The sequence below is a fragment of the Sceloporus occidentalis genome, unplaced genomic scaffold, assembly GCF_023333645.1.
Source record: "Sceloporus occidentalis isolate IW3139 unplaced genomic scaffold, rSceOcc1.0.p SCAF_56, whole genome shotgun sequence".
In the NCBI taxonomy this organism is placed as follows: domain Eukaryota; kingdom Metazoa; phylum Chordata; class Lepidosauria; order Squamata; family Phrynosomatidae; genus Sceloporus; species Sceloporus occidentalis.
The window spans coordinates 3,706,091-3,725,691 of record NW_028317036.1 but is presented as its reverse complement, the minus strand read 5'-3'; the positions used below and the strand labels follow the sequence as shown (position 1 = coordinate 3,725,691).

General features: G+C 37.7%; 1 protein-coding gene across 1 annotated transcript; it reads right to left on the bottom strand.

The window, feature by feature from the left end:
- Window positions 1–484: 484 nt before the first annotated feature.
- LOC149287838 (clusterin-like protein 1) lies at window positions 485–8,167 on the bottom strand. Its single transcript, XM_089492434.1, has 6 exons — window positions 8,110–8,167; window positions 7,202–7,350; window positions 5,872–6,045; window positions 4,518–4,944; window positions 1,650–1,864; window positions 485–661 (listed from the first exon to the last, which is right to left on the bottom strand). The coding sequence occupies exons 1-6, from the start codon at window positions 8,165–8,167 to the stop codon at window positions 485–487; spliced, it is 1,200 nt and encodes a 399-aa protein (XP_089348560.1).
- Window positions 8,168–19,601: the final 11,434 nt, after the last annotated feature.

Here is a 19,601-nt window from a genome sequence, read left to right as displayed (position 1 = left end):
TCAGGTGTGAGCAAAGGTGAAGTAGAACTAGGATAAGTGCATCTGAGGACTCCCATAGGCACAGATATGATACATCCGCACACCTTTACATGTGGAGAAGGGGAGAAGCTTACACCAACGTCAGGGTCCCTCTGCTGCTCAACCATGCAGACTCCCACCTAGTTTGACAGTGTCCACAAATGTTATGTTTTAAAAGTCCATCCATAAATTATCCAAAATAGCAATCAATAAGTAACCAGTAGTTTTGATGCAGAGTGAGATACTTTTTTTTTTCGAGCCAGGAGATCTAATGTCTCCCTCTAAGAGTCGGATTTGTGGAATATAGACAAAGAACTGGAGCTTTCTTAATGACTTTACATGTTTTCCTTCTGCTACATATTGCACTTCTTGGTTTTCTACATCATCAATCAGTTCTATATATTTATAACTTTTACAATCTTTCTAGCAGTGTGGTTTAAACGTGAAAGGAGATTATATGGTGGCTCTAAAAATTCTGTTTGTAAAGATCGAGTGCTTTCTCAGCTACATACTTCATGAATTCTGGGCTCTCTAGATCAATGTCACCAGGAATTCTAATGGTAAATTTGGGAGATGACAAGACATTCAGTTCTATAATGGTTTCATTTACTGTGGCAGGTTCACTGTTATAAATAAAAGATACCTGGAGAAAATAAACAAAAAAAAGTTAGTTCCAAGTTAACAAGCTAACATTGGTTTTTGTACCAGTGGTAGCCCACAATTAGCTCTTTAAATATTCAAACGCCTACTGCCAAGTTCCAGTTGAGGATCAACAACCTCAAAACTACCAGAATGTGGTAATCATTCTCAAACTTTTTTGTAAATGTGGGTTTCTACCTCGCAGAAGTGGTTGTTGGGTTGTCTTTAATTTCATTTACAAATTATTCTTATAGTTTTAGCAAGAATATAGCAAATTTGGTAACTCGCTAGATTTCAATAAATCTGTTCAGTTACCTACTGGTGTGAAAATGTTGCCCAGCTAATAACTAAACTATTTACATACTCACACAAGACTCCACACATTTAGATATGCAGTACTTAACACTTGGCTGTCTCCAGTCAAATTAACTTTTCTCTAATCAAGCCCTATGAATAAAATGGAAGAATCATCATGTGTTTCTAATGTAACCTGATGAACTATATAACTTATTGGACTGGCGTGATTTTACCATTGTCTACTTGTAACACAAAAATCTGATGTATCTTGTATAAGATATATAAAGTTTGCATTTCATTTGCCAATATTGCCATTTCCATGGGATATTACTTGATTGACTTTGACCACTGAAAAAAGTACAAAGCCTACCATGCATTCTGACTTGATGGGACATTAAGAAGACTTTCCTTCAGGAAGTCTTGTAAGTATCCAATCTCCGGTGGTACTCCTTATGCATATACTAATTAAAAATTTCTACACAAACAGGGACAAATAGGTAACAAATGGGTAAAATGTCACACTTGACCATTTTAAATGCCCCACATTGAACTTGCTTTTTTAACATATTAATTGGACGTTCACACTGGGACTTAGGATCCCATTGCAGCTGAACCCCCCTCTAATATTCAATGTTGGAAACAGCAGCACTTTCCTTGAGAAATGCATATGATCTCATATATATACCTTATCTTACCTTATCTATGCTAAAGATGTGGTTAGTCCCATATGTCATATTGGTCTGCTGTCCCACCCATCCAAACCTCTCTTTCATTTGTGTCATTATATCAGCGGTGTCTTCAGTGTGCTGCTGAACGATGTGCATGAGATCCTCATATTGCTGTGTAGATATATTAACCAGCTTAAAGGCCACCTCAGACTTTATATGCAGCTCCAGGAGATCAGGACAGTCTTGAGAGTATTATCGGGGAAAACATAACAAGACAACACATATGAATCAATGATAAACAGAGACATTCTTCTGGTTGCTCGTAGGAAACTGTATACCATGGTCATGGCAGTAGTACTACTGAGATAAGACTGCTGTATTTCCGGCCATTTAAAATCTGTGATACATTTTCTCTAAAGACAATTTGCAATATTTTTTCCCAATTTAGAATTACATAAAGTGTAAATGTTTGTTTAAGATGACCAGATGTCTGTTTTAGAGAAAACTCTAAGCAGAAAAATATATAATAATTAATAAGTCATACTTTTCATTGCTCTAGTGGTCAAGTTCTTCTGCTCTTTATTTTTTAGAACACTTTCATCCACCCTCTCTGTATATTTTTAAAACATTCCTTCACAAGAGCTTTGAAGTACTGTACTAGGTGGTACTCAGTTACATTTAATTGCTAGAAAATTTAAAGCACAGAAGCGTTTGGATGGTATGTAAGTAATAAAACAGACGAGTAGACACAATATAGACACAATATAACTTTAAGACAAATAAATGTAACATTTCAAGCACAGTATAAGATTTGTACACTACCAGATGTCTTCTATTCTGCAAGAAGTATTATTTATATATATATATATATATATATATATATATATATATATATATATATATGTGTGTGTGTGTGTGTGATATTTATTGTGAGGTATCCCTTAGGTTAATTGAAACAATTACCCCCTCCCAAAAAAAAAGATAAAATAAAAGCCTTCTCTGGCCTCCACTTCGCTGACGCAAACACAGGTCAATGAAGGTAATGCCATTCAAGGCCCTAGAGGCACAGGGGAACACGCTCAACAGTCTCTGATTCTGAGGCTTGATGTCCATTCCTCACCCCTACACAGGCTTAATGAAAGTCTTGGAGTGCCCCTTCAAAGCCCCGCATAGTTTTCAATGTGAAATTGGATGGAGCATTGCATTGGCCCACTCTGCTCTCCAATTGCTCCACTCTGTAGACCATTTATGTTGTATTGTTTACATCATTTTTTATCAAATAATGTTTTCTACATCCCCAACCAGCTCACCCATACCTTTTAACCTTTGGTGGTTTAATGGAGGAGCTCTATCTCCTATGCTGTAGTGGAGCCTGAAGTTGAAGGTGAAGTTGGTAGCAGGACTATTCATTTACCTCACTTGTCTAGCCTCCTGCCAATTATTGAAGCAGGACTGACACCATTTTGCAGGGCTCTACTTCAATAAATCGTGTGGTAGCCATGTGGAAGCTGTGATTGAAGTATGTACTGCAAAAGCACAGAACTTAATCCATTTCATAGTTAAGCAGGTAGTCAGGGAGGATCTCAAGCTCATGTTCTCCACCCCAAAATGGGGATAGTAAGGCAGGTCAGCAGGACAGCAAGGCAGTGCTGAAAAACATGACACTTGAGAGGTATGACCTAACAGGCCTATCATCAATGAAGTTGGTTTTGTCCTAACGGTGCGTAATCTGGTCACAAATATAATGGGAGGTCCTGAAAATTCCTGTATGTGCAGGATAAATAAGAAATGGACTGTGTCATGTTTATATTACATGTATCGACCTTAAATAGTTCTTTAGTTTTTAGTTCTGTTTTATTTTTACAGTTTAATCATGATTGGATAGCAGTTTTTTAACAAATTGAAAATTGGCAGCAACATTCACATTTATTTTTAACCCATAAAACAGGACACCCTACAAATTACATATGGCATTGTGTTATAATGCACAGTACCTTTCATGAAAGTCTCGTTGCATAGCTGACATCTCTCCTGAAATGGCAAACATTCCGTGGAATTCTGAAGTTCCTTACATAGTGATGGATTTGTTTCAGACTTTAGAGCTCCAAAATGACTTGCAGATTCTGGAACACACGCACTTCTATAAATATACTTTACATACACTGATTTATCACAGGCAATTTGACTTTATGATTTCTGTAGAGCAAGCAACAACTTAAGGGTTTTGACACTTAAACAGCTGAAAGTTAAACTAATAAGAAAACAATTAAAATATAGCAGGGAGACTTCCCCTAGGTCTCCTTTTAGGTTTTAAGTGTGTTTCACATGTCTTCTCTGCTTACTTAAGGGTTTATTTGAGATCTTCTTGACCCACAGTCTCCAGAGCAGGATACAATACTCTAGAAGGGGTCTCACCAATGATCTATAAAGCGTTCTAAGTGTTCTTTTTCCTGATACTGATAATGTCTATTTAGTCAAAATTTTGTATTGGCCATACTAAGCATATTATCCACAGAAACTTTTTTTTTATTTTCATCCCCCATGAGCCACTAGGTTCCTTGCATAATATTTTGATTATATTAGCTAAATTAATAAATGACCAATTTGCAAACATTTCACTACTTTTGAAGTCAGTCACCCTGGACAAACCAATGGTCTAGATATGGTCTAGATAATCCGATATGTAAATTCAACAGTAGGGATGATGGTTTGGCAGTCTAACTAAAGGCAGCACTTATAAAAATCTAACGTTTGTTGTTTACTATGTATTAAAGAACTGTAGTGTGTGGTAGCCGTTTAAGTCCACAAAAAGTGCTGTTAAAGGTTTCTGTCAAGGTTTCATTTGCTATAATGGTGCTTAATGTGAATTGTTTAAACTCTGCATGAAAAACTCACCTGGTGGTACCAAAGAATCTTTGAATTCGTGAGTGAAGTCCTTAAACATTTTGATGACGGCATCAGTGATACCTTCGAAAACAGCCTGGCTAAAATCGCAAAAAGACTGGACCCAGTTAGAAATGTTCCAGTGACTAAAAATCTCAGGATCCGTGTGAGGCTCAGCTGTGGACTCTTTATCATCTGTTAACATCACATCAGCCATAAAGAAATTCTGAAATGATTGATTGAAGGCCTGGTGGGCATTTTTTAAAAACAGGATGCTTTCATTAAATAGGTTGCTAACATCAGACATAATCAAGTTGAAGGATTTATCTGCTTGGGAAAGTTGGGCAACCTCCCTGTCTGAAGCTTTGCTTATGTCCTTGATTTCACCAATTCGCATAAAATGAGTAAATGGAGACCATTCCTTAAACATCTCTTGAGCCTGAATAAGAAGCAAAAGTTAGTTCATTCAATACATTCAATTTCTTACCTAACCACAAAAGAATCATTGTCTAACAGCTTACAAAAGCTGCCCTGCATTTGGTCACAAATGGCAAAAAGTAGCCCCAGGAACATGTGACCCACATTACTTGAGCCTCATTCTTGGCTGGATACACCATGCTAATGTAATTTTCTGTGTTCCTGCTTTCAACACAGTCTACTTTGGCCATTATTCATGTGTGTTGACCGCAGCAGAATCACCTGGGATTACAATTACTTTCAGCAAGGTGGAACTTGGCAGAGTTTCGTATTGACAGTTACTGAATTTTTATGGAGGCTGTCAAGACAAAGCTGCTCTTGGATAAAACTAATGTAGAAAGACCAATGGGTCTTGTAAAGTTTGGAAGAAAGATGAAAAGGAGATACAATAGAAATAATTAAATACATAAAGGTGTGAAACGAGGTACAGTAAGGTAGCGTATTTTAAGGAGAGGTTATAGTCTACAATTACAAGGTCATCAGTTTATATGCAGTGAAATTATGTATATATGGGTTTCAGTGGTTTTAATACAACAGCAACTATCAAAGTTAAAAGGAATCGGGTTGGCAACCTATCATGACAATATTCAAAACAGCCCAAGTCTTATCAATGGAAATGTGATACTATGCTTTTTAAAAAAAACTTCAACAACTCTGATATAAGAGGTCTATTCATTCACTCCTTTTATCTAATCATGCATTAAAATTATCACCAAAGATATTTCATTTTCAATAATCAAAATGCTAAACAACAAGTTGACATTGATTTGTTGTTTGTATTTCAAAATGGCCCAATTACTTCATATCCCTCCAATCAGCGTGTTTTGTGTTATTATACATGGTTGCATGTTGCTTGATGTTCACAATCAGTATATTATAAGTTACCTACCTTAGTGGTGAATGACTGCAATCCCTGTTGGGAACAAGTAGTTGTATATAAAGTAATACAGGTCCTTTCAATACAAGCTTTGCATTCATCATAGACATCTTTCTGCAACTCACTGCACTGCATTTCTGCATCATTCAGTCTTTCATTGATGTCCTCAAAAAGCTTTACTGCTTCCTGTTTAATTAAATAATAATTTCAGTCCTCTGAAATAAATTGTTTATGTTAAAAATGTGCAGCAGTAATCAAACTATGGATTTAAAATCAGCCAACTATATTTACATAGCCATGTCAGCAAGGGAATAATTTCCACTAAAATTAACATGTACACTAGCAGAGATACACAGGGCCCAGCACTTCATGCAGTGTATGGGCACACCGGGTTTTAGCCTCCAGGCTTCCTGGTACAGAAATTAGCTCTTTGAAAGTAACTCCACTATGCACTGTCAATAACAATTGACCTCATCAGATGGGTATGTGTGAAAGGTTGAACTTGATGGACTGAGGTCATTTTTCAACCTACTATACTATACAAACAGCAATATATTGAAAAAGGGGTAACATGTAGTCATATAAATGAACTATAGGTACACTTTACCAATCTAGACTGGACCAAGCCGTTAACATTCTCATTAGGAGTGTGGTGAGTACCCCACATTCCACCAGAGGTCCTTATAGACTGCTACACTCCGACTCGGCCAAAGTTAAAGGGTCTGCTTACCTGAATAACCCATATACCCTCTTTGGACTAACAAGCAGCTATTGATGCTGCCTCTAATAAAAAGAGGCAATAAAATACTCCCGTTGGCCACCTACACAGATAATGCATCCTAAGGAGGACTATACCAAATTGGAACAAATAGTGTAAATGGGCCGGTTGAAGAGATCAGAGGTCACCTTTGTAACCATGCCTTTGAGCAGTGGCACAATAGAGGGACAGATTGCTTAAGATGGTGCTTATTTGTTTTTCAGCCGGGGTCCCACTAGGGTCAGTTAAACAGTTGAAGTCCCAAAACTTGGTTAGTCAGATGTATACAAGTTACTCAAGAAGCTTGAAGTAGAAATGAAGTTAAAAAACAGTTATGGTAGTGTGTCTGAAGTACTATTGGAAACATCCAGTAGAGTTAGTGAGTGGAAAATTGTCGATGAGACCAGGTAAGATGAAAAGGGGATAGGATAGAGGGGACATGTGGTTGGGTAAACCAAAAAGAAGAGCAGAAACTGGTTTAATGTACAGGAAGAAGGAGAGTTCAGTTTATGTGAAGGACATTTTAGTGGAGGGCACTGTAACATTTAAAAGCCACTTGAAATGTTGAAGGTTAAATGATGTTACCACTTTTTCTTCTGTGGTTTTTCTTAAAGATTTCAATATATCATTGTGTTTCTCCTCATTTGTTTCCATGATTTTCTTCATTTCCTTAATTCCTAATAAAGCTTTTCTTACTTCCTCTTCCACAAACTCTTCACCAAGCTTTGTTAGCGCTGAACAGAGAAAGCAGAGAAATTTTTCTTAATGTAACCTCTAAGCAGAGCAAAAAGCAAACCGCTAAATATCTATGTCCTGAATTACTGTCAAAAGTATATTATTTTGTTCTTGCTAAAATAACCCTATATATTTGCATTATAGGACATTGTGTAGAAATGACAGTATCACACACTGCACACTCTTAAAAGTTAAAGGATCACCCTAGCTTTGGTTTCATGTAAAATGCTTTTTGGAGAACAGGTCAAGTGTAGACCGGCAAGGCGGGAGGCATAGTTTCTGATGTTTTGCAGGACATTTAAAGCATGCTGGTCCATGACCCAGTTAATAACATGCACAGTCTAACTGAAAAATAGGAAGGGCTACCAGCCACAAGGGGTGTTAGGCCAGAGGACCACCATTTCTAGCTCAATAATCTACTAATCTACTAGTCACTAAATATTTAATGGTCAGGATGTAAATATAGCAAGGCATTTGTTGCAGAATTACATCATTATAGCTGAAGCAGGATTGTGGGATGCATTTTTTTAAAAAATGACTCTTGAATGTTACTGTTTGTAGCAATTCCTCAATTGGTAGCGTTGTTTTGCCTCCCTCTGAATCATGATGAGCAGTGGTACCACAACTTTTGGCTCCATCACCACTCAAGTTTTTTCCGACTAAGATGGCTTTTAAAGGTTCTGCTCCTAATTTTGGTACTAATTTTACTGCTACCGCTAGCAGTCAAAGCAGTCTATCTGTGCTCCAGAGTTCTGTACCCCCTTCTCCTGTCTCCTGCTCCCCTATTGTGTATGTGTAAGTCTGGGTAGTGGTCATTCCCTGGGAGAGCTCTTCCTACCAGTTCGGGTCCTACATGTACACTCTTTGTGACAACATCCTCTGCTAAATATGCCAGTGAAATTATTTCTATATTATATATGGCAAAATACAAAAATTCAAGATACATCACCGGAATGTTCTTATTGTGCACCACACCTTTAATTTTTTTGCTGTCTGTGCTCTCATTTTCTTCTAGAGTTGGTGCCGTTTGTAGGTGTTTTAGACATAGCAGAGATATTATTAGTAAAACCAGTGACTTCATATTCTTCCTGTATAAATAAAAAGAAACTAAAGGTAAGCATTATGCAAGGCTTATTCTGCTCTTTTTGCAGGAGACATTTTCAATGTACCTACGATTCATAGCATAGTGAATAAAACTTGTTGGCTCTGTTCATTAAAAAGAGAGTTTGTAGTTTCAACTCCCTCACTTACGCAATTTCAATTCTAGAGCTGTGTAAAACCCTATTTACAGTACGTGGGAAATGGGTGACAACAGGGTCTATTCACCAAAGGGAGAGTTTACAGTGAATATTCCAACTCCCTCAGTTTCCCGTACATTATAAGCAGCAAACCCCAAAGAGATGACTGAAAGTAATTGAAGAAGTAGGAAAAGAGGGAGAGAGTAGTGGGACCTACAAGGAGACCCCTGTCAGGCATTGGGCTTGAGCATGCTATAAAGTTAAACAGTAGCATGCAGCAATTTGTTTCTGTACAAAAATCAATTTAATTACTTACGACCCAAGAAACACAATACATTAATTAACACAAAAACAGTATATTAAGTTCACATGAATTAGTTATCTGCCCTTCATACTCTGGTAGGGTTTGTATAGAGCAGCGCAAGGGCCCAGTCTGCATATAAGGTAAAATCACCTATGTAGGTCATGATATATGCTGTCACAATGCAGAAATGAAAAAACATAACACAATATATAACAAGTACATGTTAGAATCATAAATAATGTTTACTGAAGCCTGAAGCTAATACCATCAGGAAAGATAAATAAATTAAAACTGCAGTAAACTAGTAGAAATAATCTGTATATCATAAATATAATATTTTGAAAATGAATAGTAATAGTAATTACCCGATTGAAAAATTCACCCCTGTTTACAAAGCAGACACTTAGACGTTCTAATTGCTGGGATATTTCTAGTCCCTACTTATCTGGTGACTTGGTTGTTAATCCAGTTAGAAGAATAAATTCTGATTAGGCTAATGGGTAGACGTCATAACATGTTGTTATCCCTGGGAAACAGGCACTAGGTGGAGTGCTTCACATATAGAAAAACTACATACTGTAGGTTATGTTAAATATCAGTTTTGGTAACCAATAGCATAAGAATAAATATGAGCATATTAACGAATATGAGTAATGAGTAAACTCTGCCTCTGCACTTGACTAGATTGTGAATACATACATAATTTATATAAACTATAGAAATAGTTATTATTATGTAAAGTCCGGCTAAAGGGTCTAGTTTACTGTAAAACAGAACAGATGTTCTATAGAACACAAGCAGGACCGGAGTGGCGATGGTCGGATGGCCCTGCCACTTTAAGCCTGACCATCGCTCATAACAGTGCAGACGACAGCTGGATATGAGTGGCCGCACGCTACTTTTTTCTGCATATACAGCCTGAAGCAGCAGATCCGGTGAGTATGAGGTAACATAGTAACATAGTAACATAGTTCATAAGGTTGAAAAAAGACCAAAGTCCATCAAGTTCAACCTATATACATATTGTGTCCCTACTGTGTTGATCCAGAGGAAGGCAAAAAAACCCTTATGAAGCAGATGCCAATTGCCCCATACCAGGGGGAAAATTCCTTCCCGACTCCAAATATGGCAATCAGAATAAATCCCTGGATCAACGTTCTGTCCCTATTAATCTAATATCCATAACTTGTAATATTATTGCTTTCAAGAAACACGTCCAGGCTCCTTTTGAACTCTTTTATTGAGTTTACCATAACCACTTCCTCTGGCAGAGAGTTCCATAATCTCACCGCTCTTACTGTAAAGAACCCCCGTCTGTGCTGGTGTAGAAAGCTTCTTTCCTCCAGCCGTAGAGGATGTCCCCTTGTTATAGATACAGTCCTGGGTATAAATAGGTCCTGGGAGTGATCTCTGTACTGCCCCCTTATATATTTATACATAGTTATTAAATCCCCCCTAAGCCGTCTTTTTTCCAAACAAAATAACCCTAATTCTGATAATCTTTCTGGGTACTGTAGTCCTCCCATTCCCCTTATTACTCTGGTTGCCCGTCTTTGAACCCTCTCCAGCTCCACTATATCTTTCTTGTACACTGGTGCCCAGTACTGTACACAGTATTCCATGTGTGGTCTGACTAGTGACTTGTACAGTGGCAGAATTATTTCCTTGTCGTGGGCAGCAGCTGCCTGACACTGGTCGCTACAGGTAAATTTACTGTTAACTAAATGTTGGACAGCGGACCACCAGGCACTTGTATAGTGTGCCAGATGGCCAGGCCAAGCCTGACACAAGTGTTCCTTATAGAAATCTGTCTCTAGCATGAGAAGCTGCTTAAGTGCTTATACACATATAATTTTGTTACATTCAGACATATACACTAAGTACAACACTATATGGACAAACAAATTGGGACACCCCTCTTAATTATTGAATTCAGGTGTTTCTATCAGACCCATTGCCACAGGTTTAGAAAATTAAGCACCTAGCCATGCAGTCTGCATTTACAAACATTTGTGGAAAAAATGGGTCGTTCTGAAGAGCTCAGTAAATTCTAGCATGGTACCATGATAGGATGCTACCTTTACAATAAGTCAGTTTGTGAAATTTCATCCCTGCGAATATAGGTCAACTATAGGTCAAACGGTATTATTGGAAAGTGGAATTGTTTAGGAAGAGCCGCAACTTAGCCACGAAGTGGAAGACCATGTAAAGCGTGCTGAGGGGGTTGGTGCGTAAAAGTCGAAAACAGTTTGCTGATTCTATGGTTGAAAGGTTCAAAATGAATATAGTTGAATGGGTTTTCATGGCCCAGGAGCCTCACAACACCGAGTACAATGCCAAATGTTGGGGCGAGTGGTGTAAAGCATGCCGCCACTGGATTCTTGAGCAGCAGAAACATGTTCTGTGGAGTGAGGGATCATGCTTCTCTGTTTGGCAGTCTGATGGGCAAGTTTGGGTTTGTCGGATACCAGGAGAAGTTACCTGCATGACTGCGTTGTGCCAGCTATAAAGTTTGGTAGAGGAGGGATAATGTTATTGGGTTATTGTTCAGGAATTGGGCTAGGACCTTACTTTCAGTGAAGGGAAGTCTTAATGCTTGAGCATACCAAGCATTTTGGACAATGCTATGCTTCCAACTTTGTAGGAACAATTTGGGGAAGGCCCTTTTCTGTTCCAGCATGACTGTGTCCCAATGCACAAAGCAAGCTCCATAAAGACATGGTTGGATGAGTTTGGTGTGGAAGAACCTGACTGGCCCGCACAGATACATGACCTCAACCCCATCAAACACCTTTGGGATGAATTGTAACAGAGTTTGCAAGTCAGGCCTTCTCATCCAACATTGGTGTCTGACTGGATGAATGGGCAAAGATTCCAACAGAAACACTCCAAAGTTTTGTGGAAAGCCTTCACAGAAGAGTGGAAGCTGTAATAGAGGCAAAGGGGGGACCAACTTCATATTAATGTCTATGTATTTAGAATGCAATGTCATAAAAGGCCCTGTTGGTATAATGGTTAAGCACCCCAATACTTTTATCCATATGGTGTATATGGCGTCATGACGCTTTTTAAGGATTGTAACATCATAACTCAGTGTTCTCTGTGTTGTGCACTGAGCAGGAGGAGGGAGACCACAGATATCCTGCACTCACCTGACCCTTTAAAATTGAGGACAGGGGGTCATAATTGCACCACCTGTGGCCTCAGTAGTTTCACTGTTTCTAGTGGGCAGCCATCCCAACACCATCTTGAGCATCCAGGATACATTGCAGCTGTGACAATAAAGAAATAACATAAGAACAGAAAGAGGAGGTTAAGTGGGTGAGAATTCCAGCAATGTGTACTAAACCTCAGCATTCTAATGTCCTAGCCAAACTGTCCGGCCTCCCCTTCCTGCAAGTATTTGCTTGCTAACATAGGAAAGAACCTCATAGTTATGCTGATAGCCAGCTTAAGATTCTAGCCAAACCTAGTTTGCGTATATATATATATATATATATATATATATATATTGTATATATCACAGTGTTTGGTATAGGCCAGGATTATTTTAGATCTCGGAAACAAAGGGATACTGCCATACCACAATTTCTTTTTAGGAGATAAATAAGAATTACTGGTGTGCATGGACGACTTTAGTATGTCTACTGCTATAATGTCTGGAACATTGTGACCATATGTACTACCTGCTTATATAACATGACACCTTCTGCCTTACTGTGTTGCATTGCATAGTTATGTCACTTAATATTGGCATGACTTTTAAGGAATGTGTGGCAGATAGAAAAGTAATCCCATGTTTCCGTCTGTCATGTAACATCTTGCTTTTATTTAACCAACAAAAACCTGGCTTTGCTTTAGATTATTATTTTGCAATTAAGTCTTAAATAATCAAATCTATTTTGAGTTATATACAACATATTACATGGAGAAACAAATAAAAAATAAAAAGGGAAAATGCATCTCAAACACGAGTGGCTCCTACACGGCAACTTCATATATGTGTTAGCTTTGAACAACTACAAAGTCTAGTAACAGACAAATTTAGGGATAATTCCTCTGGAGCACAGAAATGTCAATCAAAATGTGAAAATTAAAAAACACATGGACTGGGTGGATGCAGCAGATTCCTTTAATTCTGGAAACATTTAATAAACACCCGCGACATAACCCCTTAATTAACTACACATTTAAATATACAGCATAGTTTAACTTCCAAGCCATTAGAGGTCATATACCTATTATACTTCCTAATCAGGATCAGAAATCTCTGCGTTCTCAATGTTTCAACCCGTCAACTTTCCAACTCATAGCAACCAGTGAATGGAACATAGAAATACATTTAGATGCTTTACTTTGTAGAAGAGATGACTTTATATCATGCCACTCAGCAGTAAAGATGGTAGTGCAGAGGGGGCAGCTGGTGACCCCTGGGTTAGACCAAGGGCAGCTTTGAAGGTAATTACAGAACTATAGCAGCTCTGAGATACACCACTAAGACAAACATCAACTCCAGTCTGTGTGATCCTAAGAATCTCTCCATCCAGCTTGGGGCTCTGAGTTCCATAGTGTAGACGTAATCAAATGTCATGGTGATGCCCAACAAGTATTATTGACAACATAACATTTAACATTTTCAGGATTCCCTTGCACACCCAATTGGCTCAAACCTACAGGGAGAAAACTATTTTATTTCAGTTACTGGCATTGTGTGATGAGTGAAAAGTGTGGATTCAATTATGGTTTTATCCCAGATACAACTTTTTTTCATTTAAGCTGCTTATGTTGCAGCACATCCAATAATCATTTGACCATAAAGTAGATAATAAGAAGCAACCATATGCAAGAGCTGTGGCTCTCTGCAAACTTATCAGATATTAAGTCTACAAGTCTTTTTAATCTTCCTTAATGTTGAATCTCCTTCACTGTTTTCATTGAAAAGGAGCTCCCATGTTTCATTTCATGTATTGTTATCTATCTTAACGGAAAAAGAAACACAAATGTCCCCGTCATAAATAATAATAGTATGTAATAAAGTATGGAACCGGGGCATTTGACATTTTGACAATTCTCATTGGGATTTAACCCTGAATTTCTTCTCCTGTTCAACACTACATTAATATATTTTTAGTGGCATGACTTTTATTGCTAATGACCCTAGAGCATATTTTAGCATCAAGTGAATTCTTGCTCACAGCCTGATGTTATTGTACCCTATGAGATGGCTTATGTTGTTTTTGTCCACTGGGGTTTCCACAACAATTCTTTTTTTATCCACCCAAAAAATGTGATCCAGGTGTAAAAACAAAAACATATGGCAAGTACAAGATATTGTTCTTTCTAGAAAAGAAGGAAGAAACTACAAAAATACCCTATTACCATTGTTTCATAAAATAATAGCTTCCTCATAACATTATTAAAAGTGCCATGTTTTACCTCATGGTTTTATTTATCCAGCAGTATATTGTGTCCGAAGCTGACTAGACTTAAAACAGCAGGTCAGGGATTATCAGCTCCTGTGCTGAATTACCAGGGACTGATTGAACTATTGAGAGATTGGGCTTCTTAGGGCCCCCTCCATTTACTGGGTCAGTTGGAGAGGTCAGGGACCCCACCTTTGAAACCAGCTTGTTTACATTAAGGAGGTCTGTGCCTAGCGAGAACAGCCTCTGTGGTATCCCTTCCCAGGCAAGATCATATCCCGTGCTCAGCTGTAAGGATGGCCATGAATTTCCATTTTTCCTTGGTCGAAGTTTTCACAACTGTTCTTAAAATGCTCTCCTAGTTCATGGAAACTTCCTGTGAAACCTGAGCAAGTGAATATCTGCCCGACTGAATGTTTTAAGGCTGTATAGACTTAGAAGTTTAGAAAAGGTTACTGTGTACTGTATTTATTTTCCTTTAGGCCATTTTTATTTTTAGCTTGATTCTCATTTTTGGCAATGCTTTTAAAGCAAATGGCTGTATAAAATTTGAAAAACCTCACTGTCTTGTACAATTAAACAGTTAAACGGTGGACTTCCTCAATGTACTGAAGAGCACCACGTCCTGAATATTCTCCATTCCATTAACTGTATGCTCAATTCCTCTCCAACAATCATATGCACTTCAAGGTTAAACATTATTTTCATCATATTAAACAGTGGCAGCATTGTATAATGAAGTCTAACAAACCATCTTTCTATCAATAATGCCAAAACCACAAATTTGTCCATCAAATCAGTGACACTGCAAGTTCTTTGATGTTCCTTTATGGCTCCTTTCAGTCCCTTCAAAGACAATTAAACACAGAAGCGTTCATGGTTGCCCCCCAAGGGAGTTCATTGGCTCTTTATGGTCCTGAAACTGGTTTCCATGTCTTTGTCACCATTCGAAACATCCACATTAACTTTAACCCTCAGCTAAGCACAATGATTCCATATTATTCCTGCAGAAGACAGACTTTATTGTAGCACCTGTATTATGTCATATGCACTGCATGAGGAAAGTTAGGGGAAAACCTGTTTAGGTTGTAAATATATATTGTTGCTGACAGATTCAGGCCCAGACTGGCCATCTGGCATACAGGGCAAATGCCCAGTGGCTGCTGGCTGATATCACCACATACTCACCCAGCGACAGATCGGGTTATCCACTGGCTGCTGGATATTCTCTGCCTACGCTACGGGAGCAGCTGTCAGACACACTGATGTCATTAGGCAGCCACCACCTTAAAGTGCCATGGCATCATCACTCTCGCCCTGGGTAGAAACCTGGCTAAACCAGAATAATATACGTTGTGACTTCCTTTCAGTATCGACATACTCTCTAAAGTTTAGAAGGAATATGGTCTTTTGCAGCTCCTTTGCATTGTTATATGGTGACTGATTCATACACTTAAAAGTTATTTTCAAATATTTTAATACAAGAGATACTTGTTTTAATGTAAACAATGCACCATAAAAAGGAAAAAGGAAATGATTAACTATATTATTCAGTTCCTTACAACAATCCAGTTTAGACTCATATGCCTACATCCTCCATAGAAATACGTAATAAACTTAATTTCATTACTAATTTAAGAGTAGCCAGCACCTTACACTTGCCTATGCTTTTTTTATTATTACTATTAATTATATAGCGCCATCAAATTCCGTAGCGCTGTACAACGGGTGGACAGGACAAAACAAGTAGTATATAACATAACTATTTGACTTACAGAGACAACAGGTGAGGAGGGCCCTACTCAAACGAGCTTACAATCTAGATATATATTGCTTCCCCATTTAAAACACTAGATACCACCACATAAAAGCAAATGACCCAAACAAATATAAAATATCTTACTTTTGGAACAACTACATTTCTGTGTTTCTAGGTGAACTCTGCACCTGAATCATTTCAGCAAATCATTAATAAATCCTGTAATGTGACTATAAACTTATTATGAATGGGTTGAAATGCTAGCTTGGGGGAGACAAATCATTTTTATAATGTTTTTTCTTCCTTTATTTATAGCCACGACATTTATTGCAGCACAGAAATAAATTTCCTTCCCCTCCCAAGTACCGGTTTCTGACATAAGGCTTTCTATATATGAATTAGGCCAAAATACTATGGTTTTCAGTCATACTTTTGATGAAGTGTTTTGACAATTCTTTTAATGAAAGATGCCTTAGGTCCTAACAGGTATTACAAATTGTGTTTTTTCCTGATCCATTATTGCCAAGCTGGTAGTTCAATTTATATTTTGCTAGATCACATTCAAAGTATAGAAAGTCATTTTTTTTACATATTATTCCTTCTGGAGAACACAAGATGCAGTTAAAGTTAAATGACAGTAGCAAATATGATATGGTTTGCTGTGTAATATTTCTCCCTTGGCCAGAATTGAAATACCTAACATACCTTAGGTATAAAACTTTCTAAACCAGTGTATTAAACCTTACTTATATAACTACTTAGGTAAAATGTTTTGCTTCGTATAGTTATGTTATATATCATGGAACCTAATTACACAATAGATTTTAGATAGGGGGTCTGGCCTAGTTTTTCTGGCTTCATACAGATCGATGAATTTAATATTTCTATAAATTTAAAATTCTTACGAATTCAACATCAAAGAATAGAGTTAATCCGGCTTTTGGCTGAGGTGGAATGACCAATAGGACCTATATTACTATTTTAACTGCAATCTAAAAGGGGACTCTATGTCTATCAATCACAGGAGCACATAACTAAAGTACCTACTTGTTTGTGGTAATCAACTCCCATTCAGCAACTCTGTCTAATACTGAAGTGAGGTATGGATGTGGAAGTTTGGCCTTGTGTTGAACAGAATGATCTGTAGGACCTGGAGGATCCCAGAAAAGGCTCTTCTAGCCTTGTGGTGAGCCTTATCCTCTGCTATAGAATGAGGTCTTAACAGGTGTGAGGAGTAGAGGTTTGAGAACTCTGAAGCCTTAGGGGCGCCTAGATTAGCCAGACCCATTGGTTTTACTAGCCTGGACGTCATAAAAGTTCTGTCCTAACAATAGAGTAGCTCTACTAATATCTAACATAAAGGCTAATGGGTCCACTGAGTCTGCTAGTTTGAATTTAATATTGTGTAGTGAGTGGTCCAAAATAGAAATGAGTGCAGGGCCTATCTCTGGATTAGAAAGAGCCTCCATGTCTGAGATACCATTGTGGGACCCCAGTACTAGGTCATCCACTTTTACCAGGTAGGATCAAAAAGCTAACTTAAGGAAGTTATAGACCTTCAAATTAGGTTCTACTGCCCATTTCACCATGCATAGCCTTTTTGTGGGACTAATGTCCAGCATGCTAACTTTGGCGATCTGCCTCTTGCTTCTTTTCCCTGTGTCCCCTGAAGAGTATAAGTACAAGAGACAATTGTAATAGACCCCTTGACATAGCTCAAATAAAAATAATCCATTGTAAGAATGGGCAGGAATCTTAGTTTTCCCTTGGTGGGAATTTCTGCAACAGTTCTTCAAAGGTAAAAACAATTCATAGGTCACTAGTGTGAATTCACACTTGAGAATATTGAAAAAGTTACTATGTCTGAAAATCTTATAGTTCATGTAAACTGTAATATGCCAGCGCATAACTAATTTTGATGGTCTCACTTTATAAATAACACCAGTATATCGGTCAGCATTTTAAATTAGCAATACAAAAGGAATGCAGATGTATATGTTCTAAATTGCTTGGAACAGTATTTGTGTTAGTGAGTCCAAAAGCCTGCAAAGTTATTGACTGACATAGCGTCAGCATTGCACATTTCTCCACTTAAAGCTTCACCCTTGACATAAATAAAGTCTGGAAGTTGTTGGAAAGCCAAAAATTCCCAGCTCTTGCCATTCCATAATAATTACATAAATGCCTGTCAAATTCATTCAAACCAAGCCTGCAGTTCCTGAATATGACGAGATGCGACTCCAAACTGACCTCCAACCTGCTGATCACTCTATAATGCTGAAATAGCTGTTTTTCTCTGACCTTGTTTCTGCTTGTCTTTGGTAGACAATTTCAGTGTCCTTCATTTTATTTCAGTTTGCAATATGTCCAATTACACGCAAATTCCTGCACTTTCTATAGTCAGATGGCCAGTGCTACTGTTATTATATAGAAAGAGAGAGGGATACTTAAAGATAAGAGGTACCATCCAATGATTACCCTGTGGAGGAGGGAAAGATTAATGTTTCTTCTTGTCAGACTGACTCTTTCATCAGGAAGAGAAGAACAGGTAGGAGGCAACATTATAAGTCTTTATTCTCAAAACCCTTATATAGACTTAAGGAAAGCAGTGAAATCTTCAGGATGCTGCAAAATGAAAAATGTCAGTCCTTTCTGATCTACTTTTATGGTATTTATTATGATTCTGGAGTCAGCCAAAAGTGTCACTTGTAGGAGTTAAAGTAAGTGTGGCTGATGAATGTATTGGGTTGATCACAGAAAAGCTATTTACGGTTAAATTAAATCTACCGAAGAGCAACTACATAGCACAACTTGCAGTTGCAAGTTGTGGAGTTGGCCAAATACTAAAAATTTTATAGAGTTGTGCTAAGTTATATTATTATGTTATGCATGATAAATGGAAAATTGTCAAACTGGACCAAAGTATTCAGTTAAGTATCTCAGGAGTCTATCCTGGGTGTTTTTATTTTGTTTATTAATGATCTCCTATGTGCATTGAGAGTCATGTCTCGGTTTTTGGTGATGACACAAAATTAGGTAGGGTAATACAGACTAACATTCTCTGTAGCTTCTCTGTAGGAGGATTTAGACAGAGTAGGGGACTGGGCATGCAATTGACACATTAAATTCAATACAAATGTAAAGTTATGCATAATGGGAAAAATAATACTAATGCAACATATACCTTAAATAGTATCTCCCAGGGAAACTACTAAGGAGAAGGATTTAGGTATAATTGTAGATGAGAAATTAAGCAACAGTGCACAATGCCAGTCAGCAGCTGCAAAGGTCACTAAGATATTGGCATGTATAAAACAGGGTATTGATTCACAGGAGGAGGATATCATTTTGCCTATTTACAAGTCAATGGTGAGATCTCACCTTGAATATGCATTACAATTCTGGGCACCGCTCCTTAATAAGAACATATAGGGCTACAAATAGAATAAACATTAATATTTTAGAGCTTCCTGATCTAAGGAGAAATCTGATTGTAAAATTACAATTACAAATAGCTATAGAGACA

Coding starts and splice junctions, on each gene's coding strand:
- LOC149287838 (XM_089492434.1), bottom strand. CDS start 8,167: ATGACCACTACCCAGACTTACACATACACAATAGGGGAGCAGGAGACA. Junction 6,046..7,201: donor AAACCACAGAAGAAAAAGTG/GTAACATCATTT, acceptor TTAATTAAACAG/GAAGCAGTAAAGCTTTTTGA. Junction 4,945..5,871: donor TGCAGTCATTCACCACTAAG/GTAGGTAACTTA, acceptor CTTCTTATTCAG/GCTCAAGAGATGTTTAAGGA.